Below are 20,440 nucleotides of genomic sequence, written 5' to 3' on the forward strand. Positions count from 1 at the left end.
TATGAGCATGTGACCAATTCCAGCAATGAGAATCACATCCAGAACTTTCACTGAAAAACAAGTGATTGTGCTGTGGTAAAAAAAAAAAAAAAAAAAAAAAACAATAACACCACCACCAACAACAAAAACAATAGGAAGTAAGGATGGGGGAGGTAAGTCTGGAAGCTATAAGTCTGGCACTGCTGATGGCCATCTCAGTGACCATAAGGGGACAGTCAGCCAATTGAGAGTGAAGCCAATCTAGAGGACGGCAGAATTTAGAGGGGGGAAAAAAAACAGATTCCTAAAAACATCTTTTGACCCCTGGATCCAGTGATGTCTGAAACTACTCCTGGTTTTTTTCCATTAAAATTTCCATTCTCTGCTCAAGCCAGCTTTGAGCTGGGCAAGTCCCTTAAAACCAGAAGAGCTGCAGCCTTGCCTACCTCTGGAGTGTGTGCTTCAAGTCCTTCAGTCGCGTCTTCTGCTTGTTGATGGAGCCGCTACACAAAGTCTGGAGTGAGGTCAGCTCCTCCAGCTTCTGCCTGTAGATCCTGTGGGTTTCCTGAGAGATAGAGGCGCCCAAGTAGGGTGTAGGGGAGAATGTGAATGGGTGGTTTTTCATATTTTGCTTGTGTCATGAAATATGGCTGTGGAAGTCAGTTTGACAGCTACAATGATACAACTACCACCATCAAAGATGTAGCTTAGAAAACTGGGACTGGAACTAGGGAAGGCAGCATGGCACAGAACCTGTGTATAGAACCAATGTTTTGTTTTGTTTTGTTTTGTTTTGTTTTGTTTTGTTTCCTGCCTGGCTTCCATCCTTCCTAATAGCAACAGCAACCAAATATGAGGTGGCTTCTGAGGGGCCACCTCTTGTCAACCTCTTCTTGGACCAGATGGTTTGAGTAGAGCTAACAGTCTCCGTGCCAGGAATGGTCATGTAATCGAGGCCTGGCCAATCAGCATCCTCCGATGCCCTAACCAGTGACTGGTTCAGAGGTAGACACGTGGCTCAAACTGGGCCAGTGACAGTCAGCCCTGGGACTTTGGTTTAGAAGTATTGGTTTAGAAATGCCCTCCTTCTAGGTTTGCTAATCTGCTAGAAAGTACACCTGAGGCTGCTGCGCAAATGAAGCCAAACAGGAAAACAAAATTGCAATGCAGGAGGAGATAGAATTCTCACAGCATCAATTCAGCCCTGAGATCTAACCTGGTCTGAATGTAATACTCTTGGTGATATGAATTAATAAATTCTTTTTAACTTAGGCTAGTTTGAGTTAGATTTCTCATCCTGGCAATAAAGAGACTTCTTGCTAAATCAAATAAGGACAAACATCTTCCCTCAAAGTCAGCCCTCCCTACCTCAGGCTCTGGAAATAACAATTCAGGGCCACAAGGCCTAGGGAAAGACTCCCTCCAATGCAGGGAGGATGAACACAGCAACTTCTTGATCATGTTGCCACAGCACACCTCACCCAACATTACACCATATGCTCAGTAACAACCCTTCCCTCTAGAGTTCTGATCATCTAAGACAAACATCAACAATTTGGAGGAAACAGCATGAGGGACAGGGACCATGAAATTAAAAACCATAATCCAATGAACATATTTAAAGTGTCTATTTTCTTGGGTGGTGGATAAATGTATTTACCAGAGGGAGGAAAAAAAGGGGGATGGTCAAAGCCTAAACTCTCATGTCTGCCAGGCAGGGTCTCTAGAATATGACAGTCAAGCCAGAAAATAAAGAAGCAGTGATGGCAATGAAGTGAAGAGATAAAATTAGGAACATCAAAGAATATTGAGCAAGTCTACTCTGGCCCTGAGATGAATGGGCTTGGTCCCCCTGAATTCACACTGCATTCTCACTCTCCTTCCTGGGTCCCTGGAGAGGAAAATCATGTCTTTTCTGTAACTTTTTAGCTTTTTTTTTTTTAAGATTTTATTTATTTATTCACGAGACACAGAGAGAAGCAGAGACATAGGCAGAGGGAGAAGCAGACTCCTTGCAGGTCCTTGCAGGGTCCTTGCAGGGAGCCCAATGCGGGACTCGATCCCTGGACCTGGGATCACACCCTGAGCCAAAGACACATGCTCAACCACTAAGCCACCCAGGTGTCCCACTTTTTAGCTTTAAATAATTTCAAACTTGCTGAAGAACTCCCGTATACCCTTCACCCAGATTCACTGTTGTCATTATGCCATACATATTTGCTTTATACTGTGTGTGTGTGTGTATGTGTTTGTGTGTTATTTTTTTTTAAGATTTTATTTATTTATTCATGAGAGACACAGAGAGAGAGAGAGGCAGAGACACAGGCAGAGGGAGAAGCAGGCTCCATTCAGGGAGCCTGATGTGGGACTCGATCCCGGGTCTCCAGGATCACGCCCTGGGCCAAAGGCGGCACTAAACTGCTGAGCCATCTGGGCTGCCCTGTGTGTTCTTTTTCTATAACAGGCACCAGTGAACTATAGCCCATAGGCCAAATCTCCAACCACAAGATTCTGTATGGGCAGTAAGCTAGAAATGGTTTTTGCCTGGTTGAAAAAAAAATCAAAAGAATATTTCATGACACGTGAGAAGCATATGAAATTGAAATTTCAGTATCCATAAATAAACTTTATTGGAGCACAGCCACACCCATTCATTTACATATTGTCGAGGCTACTCTGGTACTACAACAGGCAGAGTGAGTAGTTGTGACACAGACCATATGGCCCACCAAAGCCTAGAATCCTTATTCCATAGCCTTTCTGCCAAAAAAAGTTTGCCCACTTCTTTCTAAACCATTTGGGAATTGGTTGTAGACAACATGCTTCTTTACTCTTAAATACTTCAGTGTGTATTTCCTAAGAACACAACATTCTCTTATATATCCATCGTCCAATGATCAAATCATCGTTTCTCTTTAGGCTCCTTTAGTCTACAACAGTTCTTCAATTCTTCTTTGTCTTTCATGACATGGATATTTTTAAAGGGTGCAGTCCAGCTGTTTTGAAGAATGTCATCCCCATCTGGGTTTGTCAGATATTTCCTCATGATTGGAGTTTGGTTATGCATTTGGATCAGAAATACCATTAAAGTGACACTGTGTCCTCAGTGTCTCCTATCAGGAAGGACACCATGTCTGTGATTTTAACTTTGATTGCTTGCTGCCCACTGCTTTCTCCATTTACAGTGACCAGCTTCCTATCTTAACAAGTAATCTGTAAAGAGGGAGGCTGTGATTTACTCACTTTTGAATTCTTCGGCCCTCTATGTTCAACTAATCTGCTAGTATTACAGGAAATTCTCCAGAACTGGACAGGAAGGATGGGGGAAGAGAGATCCCAAGTAGACTACTCAGCTTTTGAGAAGGTGGGGCCTCTGAACCAAGAGTCCTCGGTGACACCAGCTGATGTTGAAAGATAAAGGGCCATGCTACCTCCTGGCAATCTTTGGTGCTGGATCCCACCACAGAAAAATGAGATCGAGACTGCAACATCAGCAGCCAGATGCTCACCAGGCCCCCTTGGATTTAAATTAATATCTAACTTCTTAAGTAAAACATGAAGACAATATCCTCGTTAAAAATTAAAATGCTACATGGGGATCCCTGGGTGGCTCACGGTTTAGCGCCGCCTTCAGCCCAGGGTGTGATCCTGGAGACCCGGGATCGAGTCCCACATCAGGCTCCCTGCATGGAGCCTGCTTCTCCCTCTGTGTCTCTGCCTCTCTCTCTCTCTGTGTCTCTCATGAATAAATAAATGAAATCTTTAAATAAAAATTAAAAAAATTAAAATGCTACAGCTATGGCTGGAGTCACCTATGAATATCCAGCACCCTGTCTTCTCCCCTTTCTCCAGAGGTAACTACTATTACCAGATTCTTCTGGACTTTTATCTATGTATTTTTCCAGACTGTAGTCTATTTACCTATGTATATCTATATAGACCTATTTCTACATATATGCACATAAATATTTATACATGTACATGAAAAATACACACTGTTGCAAAAATGAATTGTTCCTAATACTTATTCTCCTTTATTTCCTTAAATAACAGGACCCCACTGAGTTGTTAGCTGGGCACATAGCCACCCAGAAACAGACATTTCCCAGCCTCCCTTGCAGCTATGTGTAGTAGGAGGACTGTGAGTTAGCCAAAGGGATGCAGGTAGAAGTGGTGTGTGTAAGTTCTGAATCACATCTTTATAAGGAGCTGCTTGCCCTCCACTGTCCCCTTCCCTGGCTGGGATATGGCAACAAGAGGTGCAGTTACCTTAAAATCAGAGATGGAAGCCATTTGATGTCAATGGCAAATCCCAATGTCCCTTCCCCAGCCAAACCAACCTCTGATGACTTCATGTGACAGAGCTTCCCACCTGTAATGGTTTTAAAACATGATCGCCCATCCTTTAGCATTCCTCACATAAAAATGTGAGATATCTGTTCGCTCCTTTTATTTTTATTTTTATTTTTTTTTATTTTTATTTATTTATGATAGTTACAGAGAGAGAGAGAGGCAGAGACACAGGCAGAGGGAGAAGCAGGCTCCATGCACCGGGAGCCCGATGTGGGATTCGATCCTGGGTCTCCAGGATCGCGCCCTGGGCCAAAGGCAGGCGCCAAACCGCTGCGCCACCCAGGGATCCCATGTTCGCTCCTTTTAAATATGGATAGGCTTGTAGCTGGTTTAACCAATAAAATATGGCTGAAGCAACACTATAGTTTCTGAGAAAAAAAAGTCATGGAAGGCCATGTGGCTTCTGCCTTATTTGCTGGAACACTTGCTTTTAGAGCAAACAGTTCATCTACCCTGAGGCCACCATGATGTATAGAAAACCTAGTCACACGTAGGCACTCTGATCAATCGTACCAACTGAGACAAACATTCTTGTCATTCCAGCTCAGACATTTAGACTAGTGGGTAAAGAAATCTTCAGATAGGAGCACCTGGTCAGTTAAGTGTCTGCCTTTGGCTCAGGTCATGCTCCTAGGGTCCTGGGATCGAGCCCCATATTGGGATCCTTGCCCAGTGGGGAGCCTGCTTCTCCTTCCCCTCCCTGCTCACTAACCTCTCTCTTTCTCTCTCTCTCTCTCTCTCTAATACATAAAATCTTTTAAAAAAGAGAAAAAGAAATAAACCTCCAAATGATCCCAGCCACAATCTGTAAGGTATTCCTAGCCATTTATGTCTTCCCAGCTAAAGCTCTGACATCAGAACACAGTCAAGCCACTCCTATCATGCCCTGTCTAAACCCCTGACCCACAGAATCCATGAGCAAAATGTAATTACTATTGTTTTATACAGCGACACAGAACTGAACACCACTTACCCTGGACCACAGCTCTCTTTGGACTGCTATGTGACAAATAAGCTACCTCATTTAAGCCTTTTTTTTTTTTAACTTGGGGATTTCTTTGTTACAGCAGCATAGCTTATACACTAAAGCCCATACTTTTGATTTTTAAAAATATATTAACAGTATCAGAATATAGATATGATTCCACAAGTTTATTTTTCTCACCCAACAATATGTCTTGAAGATCTACAAACATAAGAATGTGTATACTTCATTCTTTTCAGAGCTATGCAAAATTTCATGCTATGGACACAGTTATTGAGCCATTCTATTGCTGGATATTTAGGTTGTTTCCAGTCTCTACCTATAACCAACAATGCAACATTAAAAAATATCCTTGCACTGCCTCCATGGGCATACACACAAGCATCTCTCTAGGGAAGGGAAGAAGGATTACTGGGTCAAAGTGTACAGCCTTGTTTTAATAGATCTTGGCAAACTGCCCACAGAGTGGCTGTATCAATTTACACTCCCACTTACAGCATATGACATTTGTCGACATCTTACCAACACTCAATGACATCTACTTTTCTACAGGCACTTCTCTAATCTCTGCTGGTGATATTTTCTGCTCAATCCTAAAGCATCAGATTGGGTAGGGATAGGAAGTCTGTGAATCTTCCCACAATGTTGTCCCTGGGCATATGGAGTCACTCCTGTTCCCCTTTGGTTCTTTCTCTCTGCCATCAACTAGAGCCACTTCCCAGGGGAGAGCCTATAATGGAGACCATATATTGGTCCACTCCTGTCTTCAGCTCCAGACTCAGGATTTGACAGCTAAGAGGAGAACAATATGGGGTTGAGGTGTCGGGGTGGGGGGAGTCAGAAACAAGGTCCTTTGTGTGACATACTCTCTACTCCCAAGGCATCCCTCACCCACACCCAGAATCTGCTGATTTCACCTCATACCAATCCCATAAGCAGTAGGAAAGATTATCAATTCATTTCATGGATCCTAACTTTTCTCCAGACTGCTACCTCTTATTCTAACTGTAATAAAATACATATAACATAAAATTTACCATTTTAATCATTTAAAATTTCTAAATTTTTTCTAATTCTAATAAAACACATTTAAAAATTACCATCTTAATAATTTTAAGTGGAGGGATGCCTGGGTGGTTCAGTCAATTAAGGGGTTGCCTTCTGCTTAGGTCATGAATTCAAGGCCCTGGGATTGAGCCCCAAGTCAGGCTCCCTGTTCAACAGGGAGTCTGATTCTCCCTCTGCCCCTCCTGCTTATCCACACACTCTCTCAAATAAATAAAATCTTTTTTAAAAATTAAAAAAAATTTAAATGTACAATTCAGTGGTATTATATATGTTCACATCATTGTGAAACCATCACCACCACTCATCTCCAGAACTTTTTCATCATCTCAACTAAAACTCCAAACCCATCAAACAACAACTCTCTTTTCTGTTTCCCCAGCCCCTGGCAACCACCATCCTACTTTGTCTATGAATTTGACCTTCTAGATACTTTATATAAGTAGAACCACATATTATTTGTCTTTTTTTTTTTTTTTTTTTTGGAAAACCAAACAGAAGAGAATATAGTTTAGTTGAATTATACAACATGTGAACCCTTTCAGTTCTTCATAATTTACATCTGACTTCTCGGAAACATTTTGGGAAGAAAATGCAGAGACTTTTGGGGGGAAATAAATGATTAAATTTTTAAAAATTCCAGTTAGTGGGACGCCTGGGTAGCTAAGTGGTTAAGTGTCTGTCTTCAGATCAGGATGTGCTCCCAGGATCCCGGGATCGAGTCCCACATTGGGCTCCCTGCATGGAGCCTTCTTCTCCCTCTGCCTATGTCTCTTCCTCTCTCTCTCTCTCTCTCTGTGTGTGTCTCAGAAATAAATAAAATCATTTTTTAAAATTCCAGTTAGTTAACACAGTGTTCTATTAGTTTCAGGTGTACAATACAGTGATTCAACAATTCCATACATTACCCAGTGCTCATCATGACAAGTGCCCTCCTTAATCCCCATCACCTGTTTAACCCATCTCCCCACTCCTCTCTTTGGTAATGATCACTTGGTTCTCTATAATTAAGAGCTTGTTTCTTCATTTGCTTCTCTTTTATTCTCTTTGCTTATTTGTTTCTTAAATTCCACATGAGTGTAATCATGTATTTGTCTTTCTCTGACATATTTTGCTTAGCACAATACACTCTAGCTCCATCCAAATTGTTCCAAATGGCAAGATTTCATTCTCCTTTATGACTAATATTCCATTTTGTATATATATATATATACAATATTCCATTTTGTATATATGGAATTTTGTATATATATACAATATTCCATTTTGTGTGTGTGTACATATCACATCTTCCTTATTCATTCCTCATTCAGTGGACACTTGGGCTGCTTTCATATTTTGAGTATTGTGAATAATGTACTATGAACATGGCTGTATAAGTATCTATTTCAAATCTCTGCTCTCGGTTCTTTGGGGTATAGACCCAGAAGTGGGATTGCTAGATCAAATAGTAATTCTATATTTAATATTTTTTTTAGGAACCACCATACCATTTCCCATAGCAGCTGCACCATTTTACAACAGCTGTATCTTTTTTTTTAATTTTTATTTATTTATGATAGTCACACAGAGAGAGAGAGAGAGAGAGAGAGAGAGAGAGAGAGGCAGAGACACAGGCAGAGGGAGAAGCAGGCTTCATGCACCGGGAGCCCAACGTGGGACTCGATCCCGGGTCTCCAGGATCGCGCCCTGGGCCAAAGGCAGGCGCTAAACTGCTGCGCCACCCAGCGATCTCACAACAGCTGTCTCTTGATGCACTACTGTCCATGAGGTGGTTCTGAGAGGTAGGGTGGGGAATACAATTCTTGTTCTCCCTTGGAATTCCTAGCTATCCTCTGCAGATGAGGGTGTCTCCAGAAGACCCTCAATTAGACCTGTGCTTTGAAATGCTTTTTTCATGAGCAGAATGAGCCACATTGCAACAATTCAATCCTGGCTTTCATCCATCAGCCTTGAACCTGTGGCCTCAAATGGAACTGGTCACCATATGGAAGCCTTCTGTTGTTTTTGCCAACCAGGCAGCTATTCCTCTTCTGGTTCATGTCTCCACAGTTTCTTTGGAAATCCATCCCTCCCCACACTCAGTTATTGAAATCTGGCTAGGAATGGGGTTGAACCTGTCCCAGGTTCGAGGGCGTATGACCTGGGCCTGGCCAATCAGAATATGAGTCTCCAGACCCAAGTGGCGGATTTGGGGACAGGCATTCAAAACCAACAAAACTCAAACAAAAAACAACAAAACCAACAAAACTCAGCTGGAGGTCTTTTACCAGAACTGCTGAAAAAAAGAAGCTCTTCTTCTACTAGTCTGAAGGAGGAAGATCTAACGTGAGCCCAGAGCTAACAGAGCTGTTTTGCTTGAGTATGAATCAAATGATGGGAAAACAGGGCAGAGAGGTAGATGAAGGCTGAGCCCTGATGGTTTCATTTGAGCCCCTGGATCGACTCATACCTGAAGGTGATACACCTCTGACTTCTCAATTACATAAACAAATACTGTTTTATTCTGTTTGACTTTGCCAGTTTGGATTGAATGTCTTCATTTCAAAGGCAAGTGTCAGAATTTGGATTAAAATGCCAAAGAACACGGGATGCCTAGGTGGCTCAGCGATTGAGCGCTTGCCTTCGGCCCAGGGCATGATCCTGGAGTCCCAGGATCGAGTCCCACATCAGGCTCCCTGCATGGAGCCGGCTTCTCTCTCTGCCGATGTCTCTGCCTCTCTCACTCTGTGTCTCTCATGAATAAATAAAATCTTAAAAAATAAATAAATAAATGCCCAAAACAGGCATGCCTCAGTGGCTCAGCAGTTGAGAGTCTGCCTTTGGCTCAGCGTGTGATCCGGGGTCCCGGGATCGAGTTCCGCATCCGGCTCCTTCCATGGAGCCTGCTTCTCCCCACTCCGCCTGTGTTTCTGCCTCTCTTTCTGTGTCTCTCATGAATAAATAAACAAAACCTTTAAAAAAATACCAAAGAACAGTTTTCCTTCTGGGCAAAGTTAATCACTCCAGGTAAGAAAAAAAGCCAAAAATCTTGGACTCATTACTACCAACCTCTTGCCCTGGGCACTATCATCTTCAAGGAATCAAAAACAAAGACTTGGAGCCTCATTGAATGAATCCTTCACCAAGCCAGTAACTAAATAGGCACCTAAAAATGTAGATCTCTGAACAGAGATTGGGTGTTTTTCTACAAACCAAAAACCTAAGCCATCATTTTTTTAAACAACTTTATTGAAGTATAATTCACATATCATAAAATTCACTCATTTAATGTGTACAATTCAGTGATGCTTATTATATTTACCACATCCAGTTTTGGGGCATCCCACCACCACCCAGTAAGATCCCTCACATCCACGACAGCAGTCCCTCCTCCCTACTCCCCTCCTTCCAATCCCTGGCAACCACTAACCTACCTTCTGTTCCTACAGATTTGTCTTTTCTGAATATTTCATATAAATGGAATCATACAATATGTGGTTTGGGGTCTGGCTTCTTTCACTCAACATCACGTTTTTGAGGTTTATTTATGTTGTAGCATACACAAGTATTCCTCCTTTCTGAAAGTTCATGTTATACCATTTTGCTTTTTATGAAAGACTTCCATTAGTAAAGCAGTGGCTTTTTTCATAAAAGTGAAAATCCTCTTGAGATCTCTTTGGGTTAGCAAAAACAGGTACTAATGGAGGTCTTTCATAAAAGCAGTGGCATAAAGCTTTCGGAAAGCAGGGGATACTCTGTTTTACGCCATTCTGGCTTATGAAAGGTTTCCATAGGAAGGCTGTGCTTTTGGATAGTAGGGGGAAGCATGCATTACTATGTTGTGTTTTTTTTTCATTACTATGTTTTTATTGCTACTTTACAATACAAATTTGGTATAGATGCATCACACTTTGTTTATCCATTCACCTGTTAATGGAAATTCTAGTTATTTCCACTTTTTAGCTATTATGACCATGAACATGTACTAATCTTCGTGTAGACACATTTTCATTTCTCTTAGGTAGATACCTAGGAATGGAATTGCTGGTCATATGGTAAATATATGTTTAACTTTTAAAGAAAATGACAAACTGCCAAACCACTATTTTTATTTCTAAACTTGGCAGCAGTGGATTAGAACATGGGAAACACCAAACACTGGGAGTCCACTCTGCACACAGTGTGGGGAGTACCAGCTTATTAAATGTGATTGACTACCACATCAAGTTGCTACCTCTAAAAATAACCCAGAGTGCTGGGGGCACCAAAGCAGATAAGCAGCTGCAGAAGAAAGCACTCCATTTGGGAGCACAAGCAGACCCCCACACCTTAACTTGTCTAGTTCAAGGCCAAAGAAAAGAAACACACTTGATTTATCTACGGATGGAGCTTTAGGGGTAAAAAAAAAAAAAAAAAAAAAAAAAGAGGATAATTATGAGCAACCATTGCCAGTAAAGAATCAAATGCTAACTATATAAATGTAATTAAAATCTCCAAGAGAGAAAATACAAGCATAATACAATTTACTCAATTCTGCAGTAAATAGTATTTGCATGGTCATAATCATATAAATGACTGACAGTGAACCTATAAAGCTGCCTTTCTTTCCCCCCCCTTTTTTTCTTTCTTTCTTTCTTTCTTTCTTTCTTTCTTTCTTTCTTTCTTTCTTTCTTCCTTCCTTCCTTCCTTCCTTCCTTCCTTCCTTCCTTCCTTCCTTCCTTCCTTCCTTCCTTTCAAGTTTTATTTATTTAGGTAATCTCTACATCCAACATGGGGCTAGAACTCATGACCCCAAGATCAAGAGTCACATGCTCTTCCAACTGAGTCAGCCAGGCACACTAGAGATGTTTTTCTTTATAAGCCTTTTGGTACTGTTGGGTTACTTTTTGGTCTCCTGCTCATTTTACTATGAAGTATTTCAGGCATACAAAAAAAAAGATATAAAATCACATAATGGATAGAAAATCATATAATTGATAGAAAATAAACATGAGCATCCATATTCTCACCCTCAGTTTAAAAAATAATAGTGCACAGAAAGTTAAAAGCTTCTATGTATTCTTTCTGGATGGTATTCCTATCCTCTGCCCCCAAAGAGGGGAACCCCTTTACTGGTTACCTCTGCCCCTCTGCCCACCCCAGATCAATTCTTTCTCTGAGCCCAAGGAGGCTGACCCCTATGGACTGCAACTCCTGCACTCCCTTGCCTTGCCTCCTACTTGGGTTTTGCCAATGGGATGCACGGTGGGAAGAGAGAGAAGCTAGGGTATTTGTTGCTTCTGCTTCCTCTCTACTTTGCTGCAACCTTCAACAATTACAGCTTCTGTCCTACACCTCTCCTTCCCCAGCAACAAGCTTTGGTCAAGCTCTGGTGATGCATCATCTCCTCCCCTCTTCAGGAACAGGACTGGCCCCAGCTCTAGGGGCCTGACCCTTAAATTGCCACATCTCTGTAAAGTCCTTTCTTTAAACTCCTTTCAGTGAGACCCTTCTGGGAGTCATTTGCTTCTCACCAGGGCCCTACCGAATTTCCACTATACTGAATCTGGCCCGTATCAGTCCCTTGCACTATATAAACATGTATTGACAAGCAATACATAGTATTGTTTGGAATGTTTCTAACTTTATCATCCATGTCCTACTGTATATATGTCTCTGCAACTTTCCACTCAATGTTGCTCTTCTTTTAAAAACGTTTATCCAGACATCCCCGTCCCCGGTGGCCCAGCGGTTTAGTGCCGGCTTCCACCCAGGGTGTGATCCTGGAGACCTGGGATCGAGTCCCATGTCAGGTTCCCTGCATGGAGCCTACTTCTCCCTCTGCCTGTGTCTCTGCCTCTTTCTCTCTCTCTCTCTTTCTCTCTGTCATGAATAAATAAATAATCTTTTAAAAAAATAAATAAAAACGTTTATTCATGTTGACACATGTAGCTCTAGTTTATTTATTCTGCTCATCATAGCCTGTCCTATGGATGTTCAGTGGAAATATCCATTCTGAAGAACATTTAGGTTTCTGGTGTTTAGCTCTTACAGACAAGTGTTCTGAAAATTCTTGAACATCTCTATTTGAATGTTTAACTTTGTGGATATGCATTACTTCTAAACATGTAGAATGGATTAAAAGAGAGGGAGAGAGAAAAACACTGATATTGGCTCTGTGAGCTGGGATGCCCATACCTTCTTTCCTACAATGGCTAATTACCATCCTTTTATAGCACATGTAGAAGACACAAACAAGTGAGTTTCTTTCAGAGGTTTGGCGATCTGCTACCTCTCCTGTACTCTCAGGCCCCAAGCTCTGCCCCAGTGGGAAGATGAGGTTAATGACTCCAGGTCTCAGCATGGCTGTGAAACATTTGGAAATGTCTGCTTAACACAACTTGGCTAAATAATAAGACCCAGAATTGGGGAGTCACAACCCAAGTCAACAATTATTGCAAGAATTGCCAGCAATGGAATCTCACGGCATCTTCAGAGAGGGCTCTGGCCCAGAAGCATTGCAAGTTGGTAGGCAACCCAACAGATTGCAACAGACATGGCCACCACCAAAATGTGGTGTCTGATAGCTGTGCTTCTCTCAAGGGGTAAGGTTTTTTTGTTTTGTTTTGTTTTTTTTTAAGATTTTATTTATTTATTCATGACAGAGGGGGAGAGAGAGAGAGAGAGAGAGAGAGAGAGAGGCAGAGGGAGAAGCAGGCTCCGTGCAGGGAGCCTGACGTGGAACTCCATCCCAGGTCTCCAGGATCAAACCCTGGGCTGAAAGCGGCACTAAACCGCTGGGCCACCGGGGCTGCCCACCAAGGGGTAAGTTTTTGAGAGATTACATTTATGTAATTATCTTTCCAAGGAAGCAAATTCAAACAAAGATTTCTGGATGCTGAATATATTTAACTAAGACTCATCACCATGAAAACACTACTAAGGATGGCAAGTAGACTTCACCGAAACAGCAACAATTTTATACTGGAAAAAACTGAGTCATGTGCCAGGATTGATTCGTGATGTCTGCTATAGGAGCAGTAAGTGCAGGTATTAGACATGAGTGCCAGATGTTTGGCAGGCAGGATAACCTAACTTTTCATATCCACAGTCTGTCACTTCTTAGCTAAGTCATATAATCTCTTTGTATCTCAGTTTCCTCAGCTGTCAAGGAGTTAGGAGATGAGGTAACAGGCCATATACTGGTTTATTTTTTTTAATTGAGGTATATTATACATATCAATTTTATTGAGGTATAATTTATATATCAATTCACCAATCTTAAGGTGTACAACTCAATGAATTCTGGCAAATATACATAATTGTGTCAACACCACCATACTCGGGGCATAAAAGAAAGGTTCACAAACTTTGCTGATTCACCATGCCCTTCTTGTCTCAGTATACTTTTCAAGTCAAATAACTGAAAAGTATTTATGTCCTAACAACTCAGTAGCCTTTTGAGGAAAAGAATATGCAGAAATTGACAAAAACATTTTTATTTCATTTTGAAATAACCAAAATTATTTACTAATGGGATGTGTGTACTTATTGGGCTTTGTGTTAAATTCTCAAACCTTGGAATCAGATTGGACACTGTCACCATCATTTCTTTTCCATACAGATTTTCACATAATACTTGATTCTAATCACAGACCACTAGAAACCTAACTTCACAAAGATAAGATATCATCAAAAAGAATTTAGTGTGATCTAACGTGCAGGTGTGAACTATGCCAAATTAGCAGTTTAAGTGGTGTATGGCAGATGTCATTGTGTTTTCCTTGAAAATTTAATTTTACCCTATAGTGTCCCTGTGAGCTTGAAGCAGTTCCTTGAAGGTGCCTTGACACAGTGTGGGAATCACAAATATAGATTCCCCCCTCCAAAAGATGCGTGTCCAGCATCCCTTTCTTTCTTTTACTACCAGTATTTTTTTTTTTTTAAGATTTTACTTATTTATTCATGAGAGACACACAGAGAGGCAGAGAAACAGGCAGAGGGAGGAGAAGCAGACTCCATGCAGGGAGTCCGATGCGGGGCTCTATCCCTGGACTCCGGGATCATGCCCTGAGCCAAAGGCAAAGAGGGTCAACCACTGAGCCACCCAGCCATACTACCAGTATTTTCATTTTCCTTTATAGGATTAACTGGATTATTCTTATTTCATATCATTCCAGTCCTAGGCTCCAGGGAAGACATGTAACCAATGCCCAGCCAATAAGTGCCACAGTAGCTGGTTAAGTAAGGGATAATCATATAACCCACGTTAGGACAAAAAGTTGGCCCTGGGACTCCTGCTGGAATTACCAGGGAAGATGCTCTGTTTCTGCCAATTTGCTAAGCTGGTAGATGCCAACCTGGGGTTGCCAGTGCACATCTTTACCACACGTGGGAGAGACTGCCTGACAATAAGGCTGATATAGAAGAAACAGAGAGGGGGTTCCTGGGTGGCTCAGTCAGTTAAGCATCCAACTCTTGGTTTAGCTAGGGTCATGATCTCAGGGTCATGGGATCCAGCCCCACCTCAAGCTGTGCCCTCAATGCAAAGTCGGCTTGCCCCTCTCCCTCTGCTCCTCCCCCTGCTATGCTCTCTCTCAAATAAATAAATAAATCTTTTTTTTTTTTTTTTAAAGGGAAGAAGAGGGATCCCTGGGTGGCGCAGCGGTTTGGCGCCTGCCTTTGGCCCAGGGCGCGATCCTGGAGACTCGGGATCGAATCCCACGTCGGGCTCCCGGTGCATGGAGCCTGCTTCTCCCTCTGCCTGTGTCTCTGCCTCTCTCTCTCACTGTGTGCCTATCATAAATAAAAAAAAAAGAAAAAAGAAAAAAAAAAAGAAAATAAAGGGAAGAAGAAACAGAGATACACACAAAGACATCATTGGAGCGCCAAGATCAAGCCTGACTTAAAGCCATTTGTCACTGGACTTCCCAATATACGAGCCAATAAACTCCTTTTTTTGGCTTAAAGCCAGCTGAACGAGGTTTCTGTCACTTGCAACTAAGAATCCTGACTAATGCATTATGTCAAAGCACTGTACAAATTAAATGAGACCTCAAAAGTTCAATATTTCTTTCCAGAGCCAAGGGTCTCAAGATACTTTGGGAGTCCACTGTGTTAAGAACTCAAAGAATATCTGATGTACACAGTACCATGTACTTGGGTTCAAATTCCAAAATCCCATGATTTTCAAGCTACTTAACATCTCTCAGCCTCAGTAGAAAGTAGATTAAATGAAATAATCCATAAATCATACAGTTAGCTCTTACTGTTGCTATTATTGTCAGCCTTTGTTTTATAGACAAAGAAACTCAAACTCAGAGAGGCGGCTTGCAGGTAGTAGACAGGGGCAGGCCAGGGGTTCTTTCCACACAGCCCACTTCTAAAGAAAGAGATCCATAAGGCCACGCAAGAGGAATGAGAAACAAAAGGCTACAAAAAGCACAGACCTGCCTTAGGTAGTGGTTAAGAGTATAGACCTTGATGTTCAACAGCCTGGGTTTGAATCCTGACTCCAATATATACAAGACATGTGGCTTTGGGTATATGATTTTCTCTCTGTAAAATGGGATAAGAGGATCTATTTCATAGAGCTTTAATAAAATAATACTGACCTTCTTGTTTCTACCCTGTCCCTCTCATAGCTATTCTATACACAGCAGCCAGAGGGCTGCCTGTTTCATTGGTAGGAAAAGCCAAAAATCTTTGACACTGGCCTACCAGGCCCCTGCATTTCTGTGAAGTCAGGTTTAGGGAAAGGCCTCTTCAGGCCACCTCCTTCCTGGATGGACAGAGATGGGGTCAAGTTTCCAGTGATGCAAGTCAGGAAATGTTTATTAAATCACCTGCCACGGTGTCTGTAAGTGACCTTCTGTGGTCATACCACAGGCCACAGGGCCAAACATGGACTGGTTTCAGACAGATGCTCAATTCACCAGCATGGCTGAAATCCCAACCAGAAAACAAAGTCCCCATAGCCACTTGACCTTGCCCCCGAATCTAGTGAGGCTCTGGCAGATACAAATCACAGTCAAAAGAAAACAGGTCCGGGCAGCCCGGTGGCTCAGCGGTTTGGCGCCGCCTTCGGCCCAGGGCCTGATCCTGGGGACCCGGGATCGAGTCCGACATCAGGCTCCCTGCGTGGAGCCTGCTTCTCCCTCTGCCTGTGTCTCTACCTCTCTCTCTCTCTCTGTGTGTCTCATGAATAAATAAATAAAATCTTTAAAAAAAAAAGAAAGAAAGAAAGAAAGAAAGAAAGAAAGAAAGAAAGAAAGAAAGAAAGAAAGAAAGAAAGAAAACAGGTCCTTTCCTCTAGAAAGTCCTAGAGAGGGATCCCTGGGTGGCGCAGCGGTTTGGCGCCTGCCTTTGGCCCAGGGTGCGATCCTGGAGATCCGGGATCGAATCCCACGTCAGGCTCCCGGTGCATGGAGCCTGCTTCTCCCTCTGCCTGTGTCTCTGCCTCTCTCTCTCTCACTGTGTGCCTATCATAAATAAATAAATAAGAAAGAGAAAAAGAAAGAAAGAAAGAAAGTCCTAGAGATTATGACTTGACTTTTGCCAAGAGGGCGGGGAATTCCAAAGACCTTTCAAATCCTCTGGGGTCTGACAACTAGGTTTCCTCTTTCCTCTCCTCATTTGAAAAAGGGAAGGAGAGGTGAAACAGAGACATTAGCTATGACCTCAAGAAAGACATAATCAGAGAGGTGCAAACATGAAACCCACCAATCCCAGATTCTGAGGCAGACATAGGGAAAACTAAGATAGACAGGAATTTTCTGGTTAAAAAAATAATAATAATAAATCCTTCCTTTCTAGTTCCAATCTCTCCACCTGCCTACCTGTTGTGACTTCCCAATACATATTTGAAAAGTATTTGAAAGTCTGTCCAACACACACACAATGACGATGTACACCCTACTTATTATACACCTATCCCAGAAACTTTCATCTCAGGTGTTCAAAGTTCTCATATTTATTATGGGGGATGTGGAGGTAAGAGAGGGGCCTCCCAGCACAATGAGAGACATCCGAACTAAGCATTTAGAATAATAAGTTCTAGTGCCAGCTTTACCACTCAAGAGCTGTGTGACCCCAGTTGAGTGAATTAGATTCTCAAGCTTCAGCTTCCCATCTATGAACTGAAGATATAGACAATGTTTTTGCTCTAGTCTATGACCTTGACTCACAGGGGACTCTGTGGCCTTCCATCCGTCACTGGCCTCTGACCTGGGAGTTGTCCACCAAATCCTGAGGCCAGCAGGGTCCCTCTTCTCCAAAGGCCCAGTCCATTCCAGTTCCCCCATTGCTGAAGAACTGAGCAGGTGACATCACGGCTCCTCCTACCCCCCAGTCAGCTGTCCTACAGCCCTTGCTGTGTACCAGGGGACAAAATCCAGAATTCTCCATTCCTCTCTGTCCCTCACACACCTGAACCCCAAAGATATGAAGTAAGAACATAAATCAAATGCCTCCTTTGCAAGTGCTGCCTGCCAAGACTAGCTATCTAATTGCTGTTGATTGCATTAACTGAATGGCTCTGAAGTGTTAAGACAACTCCTCCTCCTAGTATAAGGCAGGGCAAGGGAAAGCAATTCAGGAAGAAAGCTCCTCACAGTAAAACTCTTCACCCACTCTCAACCCTAACACCCCTTCCATGATTCCACGGCTGAACATGATCTGAGAGCCCAATAGGACAAAGTGTTAAGAAGCAGCTGAATCTTCTAGATGGGACTGGAGCCAGAAGGATCCCCTCGGAACTGGGTGAGCCCTACGCCCTGGACCTGAAGGAGAGGGCACCAACCCACACGTGCCCCACAGGCCAAAAAAGGCCTACGTTATTCTCTGCTCATGCTTAAAACAGACCCCACCCCTCTACCTTCCTGCTCCATCTCTGCAGCACCCCTCTCTTTAAACATCAAGGTCTATTGCCTCATGTCTAGAAGACCCATCATAGACAAAATCCTCTCCCCTCCTGTGGACACTGTAAGAGGCCAACCAACTGCAGATAAGAGCTCCATGTCATTGCTCCAGCTGAGGATAGGAAGAAGTGGGGTGAGGCTGTGCAATGTGATTTCTGGCAAACAGAGCCCAACTCCACAGAAAACAAATACAATCTAGTAGCTGGAGAAGAAAAAAGCTCCATCCCCAGAAGCGCTCCAGAAGTCCTTCTTGGCCAATGCCAAGGTTTCAAATGAGGTGTCTCTAGTCACCTGAGTTGGTAGCTGGGACCTCTTTGAACCTCCTTGCAAGAACAACTCCTCCGGCCAGGACCCCACAGGGGCAATGTCATTCTCTCAAGGGGCCTCTCTTACATCTGGCCTCATCCTATCCGGTGTAAAGTTCTGGGCCAGATGGGTGAGGGCTCTGAGCAGCCTCTATCACTGACGGGGGCAAACCAGCTGTCAGAACTGACAGATGTCATCCACAAGGCCAAACAGTCTGCAGCAGCGGCGGAGAGTAGGGCATAGACACCAGAGCCCCCAAAACGCAGAACAGGGGTCCTTAATCCCTAAGCAAAGCCTAGGGGTTCAAGGTGAACGGCTCCCAAGCACATCTCGCAATATGCAGTTGCAGAAGAGAGGGCTACCTCACCAGAATAGAGAAGCTGAGCTGCCAAAAGCAGGTGGACGGGGTGAGGTTAGGGGAGACCCCTGCCGAGGTGGGGGTTGGGCTGTTTTGTGAAACCCAGGACAAATCTGTCCCCTCAGGCTTGCCCCATATGACACACCTGGAACTTCCCCTCAGAGGCCACAGACCAACTTTCTGCAGAGGAGGAGGTGTGCGGAGCAGAGCCGGTGCGAAGGCGGGGTAATGGGGGTCTAGGACCGGGCGCCCCAAGTGGATGAAGAACTGAAGTGCTGGCAGTTAGGAGGGTGCTGGCCCACGCGGACCACCAGCCCCTGGTGCCCAGCCAGGGGCACCGCCCTGGACCCTGATGATCCCCACCGCGCCGGCTGGGGAAGCAGGAAGGGGAAGGCACCGCACCGCAGGTAGCAGAGTTGCGCGACCAGGTGGCCCGGCCCTACCTGCAGTTCCTGAAATTCTCCCTCCAGCTCGTGCCACTCGCGCTCGCAGCGCTCCAGCTGGCCGGACATGGCGCGGCGATGCGAGGCGGCGGCAGCTCCCGCAGCGGGGCGCGGGCGGACACCGGCACCCCAGCGCAGCCACTCGCCCGCCGCCTTCGGAGGCACCAGCTGTTCCTGCGCAGCCGGAGCCACGCGCGCACCTGACGTCACAGCCCCCGCCCCGGCCCCGCCCCACCCCCTCGCCGGAGGCGGCCCGCGCATGCGCACGCGCCTCCGCCGGCTCCGCCCCCGCGCGCCCGCCGCGAGACCGCTGTGGTCCTCGGGTCTCGGCGGTCTCGGTTGCCGTCTCCTGGCGGGTGCTGCTGCCCTTCCAGTGTCTCCTGGTTGACGCTGGGGAACTTCTCCGCCCTGCATTTGCACAAGATCGTGTTTATTTGGCATGTCCGGAGTCGGGAGGAAGGAGGATTTGGGGGAGCTGAGAGCTCAGCACTCTCGGCATTCATTGCCTGAACAGAGCCAAAGCCAATGGCCTGTAATGCTAGAACTGACATTGACCATCCAGCAAGGTCGCCAGGCAGGGAGGGGAAGGGCAGAGAGGGACCCGACGTCTCACCGTGTCATGACTTACTGCAACTAATACATCTAGACTCCTGTCATCTGCATAGTCCCCTGCGAGAGATTCTGCGCGACTCTCGACAGCAGTGTCTGCTGCTCATGTGACACCATTGCCTCTCCTTCCCTGCATGGACGTAGGATCTGTCCCTGCCTCCCTTCCCAGTGACATCTCCTATCTCAGCCCCCTGGATCAGTACTTCCCAGACACTTTTTTCTCTTCCTATCCTTGCATGGAACATTCCCTCTAAATCTTCATATGGTTGCCTTTTTCTCATCATTCAAGCCTTAGGTTTTTGTTTGTTTTTTTGTTTGTTTGTTTTTTTTTTTTTTATTAATGATAGTCACAGAGAGAGAGAATGGGGCAGAGACATAGGCAGAGGGAGAAGCAGGCTCCATGCACCGGGAGCCCGATGTGGGATTCGATCCCCGGTCTCCAGGATCGCGCCCTGGGCCAAAG

At 44.2% G+C, this 20,440-nt stretch overlaps 1 protein-coding gene across 5 annotated transcripts in view; it reads right to left on the bottom strand.

Annotated features, from left to right (window-relative positions):
• TMEM120B (transmembrane protein 120B) overlaps nt 1-19,557 on the bottom strand; it is a 48,114-nt gene extending 28,557 nt beyond the window's left edge. For 2 of the 5 annotated variants that reach the window (XR_013366482.1, XR_013366481.1), the window contains exons 1-2: nt 19,369-19,557; nt 426-544 (exon numbers count right to left, since the gene is read on the bottom strand). Coding sequence is in view for 2 of the 5 variants with exons in the window: in XM_077875498.1 (XP_077731624.1) it covers nt 426-544; nt 19,369-19,437 (188 nt within the window). In the remaining 3 variants the exon portion in view is untranslated. The remainder of the gene's footprint in view (nt 1-425; nt 545-19,368) is intronic. The other 3 variants (XR_013366480.1, XM_077875498.1, XM_077875497.1) reach the window with 3 other exon arrangements.
• Between the last annotated feature and the right edge of the window lie 883 nt (nt 19,558-20,440).

Source organism: Canis aureus, chromosome 27 (assembly GCF_053574225.1).
Source record: "Canis aureus isolate CA01 chromosome 27, VMU_Caureus_v.1.0, whole genome shotgun sequence".
Lineage (NCBI taxonomy): Eukaryota > Metazoa > Chordata > Mammalia > Carnivora > Canidae > Canis > Canis aureus.